The sequence below is a fragment of the Cyprinodon variegatus genome, unplaced genomic scaffold (genome assembly GCF_000732505.1).
Source record: "Cyprinodon variegatus isolate N-32 unplaced genomic scaffold, C_variegatus-1.0 Scaffold1077, whole genome shotgun sequence".
Lineage (NCBI taxonomy): Eukaryota > Metazoa > Chordata > Actinopteri > Cyprinodontiformes > Cyprinodontidae > Cyprinodon > Cyprinodon variegatus.
In genome coordinates, this window is record NW_015151530.1 from 72585 (window position 1) to 73836 (window position 1252).

Below are 1252 nucleotides of genomic sequence, written 5' to 3' on the forward strand. Positions count from 1 at the left end.
ATAAAACCTGGAACTCAACGCTATTTCTGACATTTTGGATTGAAAAAGCTTCCTGGATGGAAGAGAAACGTCTTCAAACTTGGAGACAAAGTCCAGTGAATTGATTTTTTAACTTTTGAGGAACAGACTTCCTACAGTCATTACAACCAGAGTGATGTCCTTTGTCGAGGACAGAGAGTTTATCAACTATTACTGTTTTGTTTTCTTACTTTTTAGGAGGAACTTGTCCCACATTGACTCGGACACAAATGACTTTACGGGTCTGCATTCCCACGGAGCACGAGGCGTCGCTGCTGCGCGTTCTCCCCACAGAGGCGTTGGTGGAGGGGATGGAGGAGTCCTCGATGCACTGACCCCAAGGACCTGTTTGCCAGTGATACACGGTGCACGGATGGTCGTTGCAGCTCCTCACCTCTTGCAGTGCACTAACATTGGGACACTGGAGTCCTCCTGCAGTGCAACACAAACAATGAATAGTTTTAGTCCTGGCAAAGCTGTACAGAGGAATACCTTGCTGCATCTGTTTGAGGAAACATGCATACATAGGGGGACTTTAATGGGATTTTTTTAAATAAAGTTTATAAAACTGACTTCACTCAAATTAGGCATCAAGAAGATCTAGAAAACTAGAAAACAACCCGCTAAGACAAAAAAAAGGACACAGGTGGATAATCTTGTTTTCTCTTCTACATGATCTTGGATTTCTCTTTTAAAATTATTTTACATTTCGTTGTGATTTTTGTATTTTGAGCTGGAGAGACTCTCACAGAGAAAAGCTGCGATTAGAAAAGTATTCAAATTATTTATTTTCAAACAGGTAACACACATCATTCACATCTAAGGAAAACCAGCTGATTGCATCGACTCATTGACTCTTCAGCAATCCCTCACACTAAGCATGCTTGTAGCAACAGTGGAGAGGAAAAACTCCCTTTGAACAGGAAGAAACCTCCAGCAGAACCAGGCTCAGTGTGAGCGGCCAGCTTCTGAGGCCCACTGGGGTTCAAGAAGAGGATAAAGACATAAATTAAATAAGATATTTGGCGCCGGGGCCCCGGCAGATGACTTTGATGCTGTGAATTAACATTTTCTTGGGTGAGTAACCTAGAAAAGGATTAGAGTAGTCTTCTCTGGAATAAGCCTTGGATGAGTTGGAATTGAAAATGAGGGAGGAGATGGGATGGAGGTGGGGGAAAGTTAGTCTGCATGCGTTAGTGAGAAGCTAGGCTAGAAGCTAAATGAAGGGGATCTT

The 1252-nt window shown here is 42.8% G+C and overlaps 1 protein-coding gene across 1 annotated transcript in view; it reads right to left on the reverse strand.

The window, feature by feature from the left end:
- The window catches only part of LOC107101284 (thrombospondin type-1 domain-containing protein 7A-like), a 96491-nt gene that overhangs the window by 65473 nt on the left and 29766 nt on the right, over positions 1-1252 (reverse strand). Inside the window, exon 5 of the mRNA XM_015400141.1 lies at positions 210-450. Coding sequence (XP_015255627.1) covers positions 210-450 — 241 coding nt within the window. The remainder of the gene's footprint in view (positions 1-209; positions 451-1252) is intronic.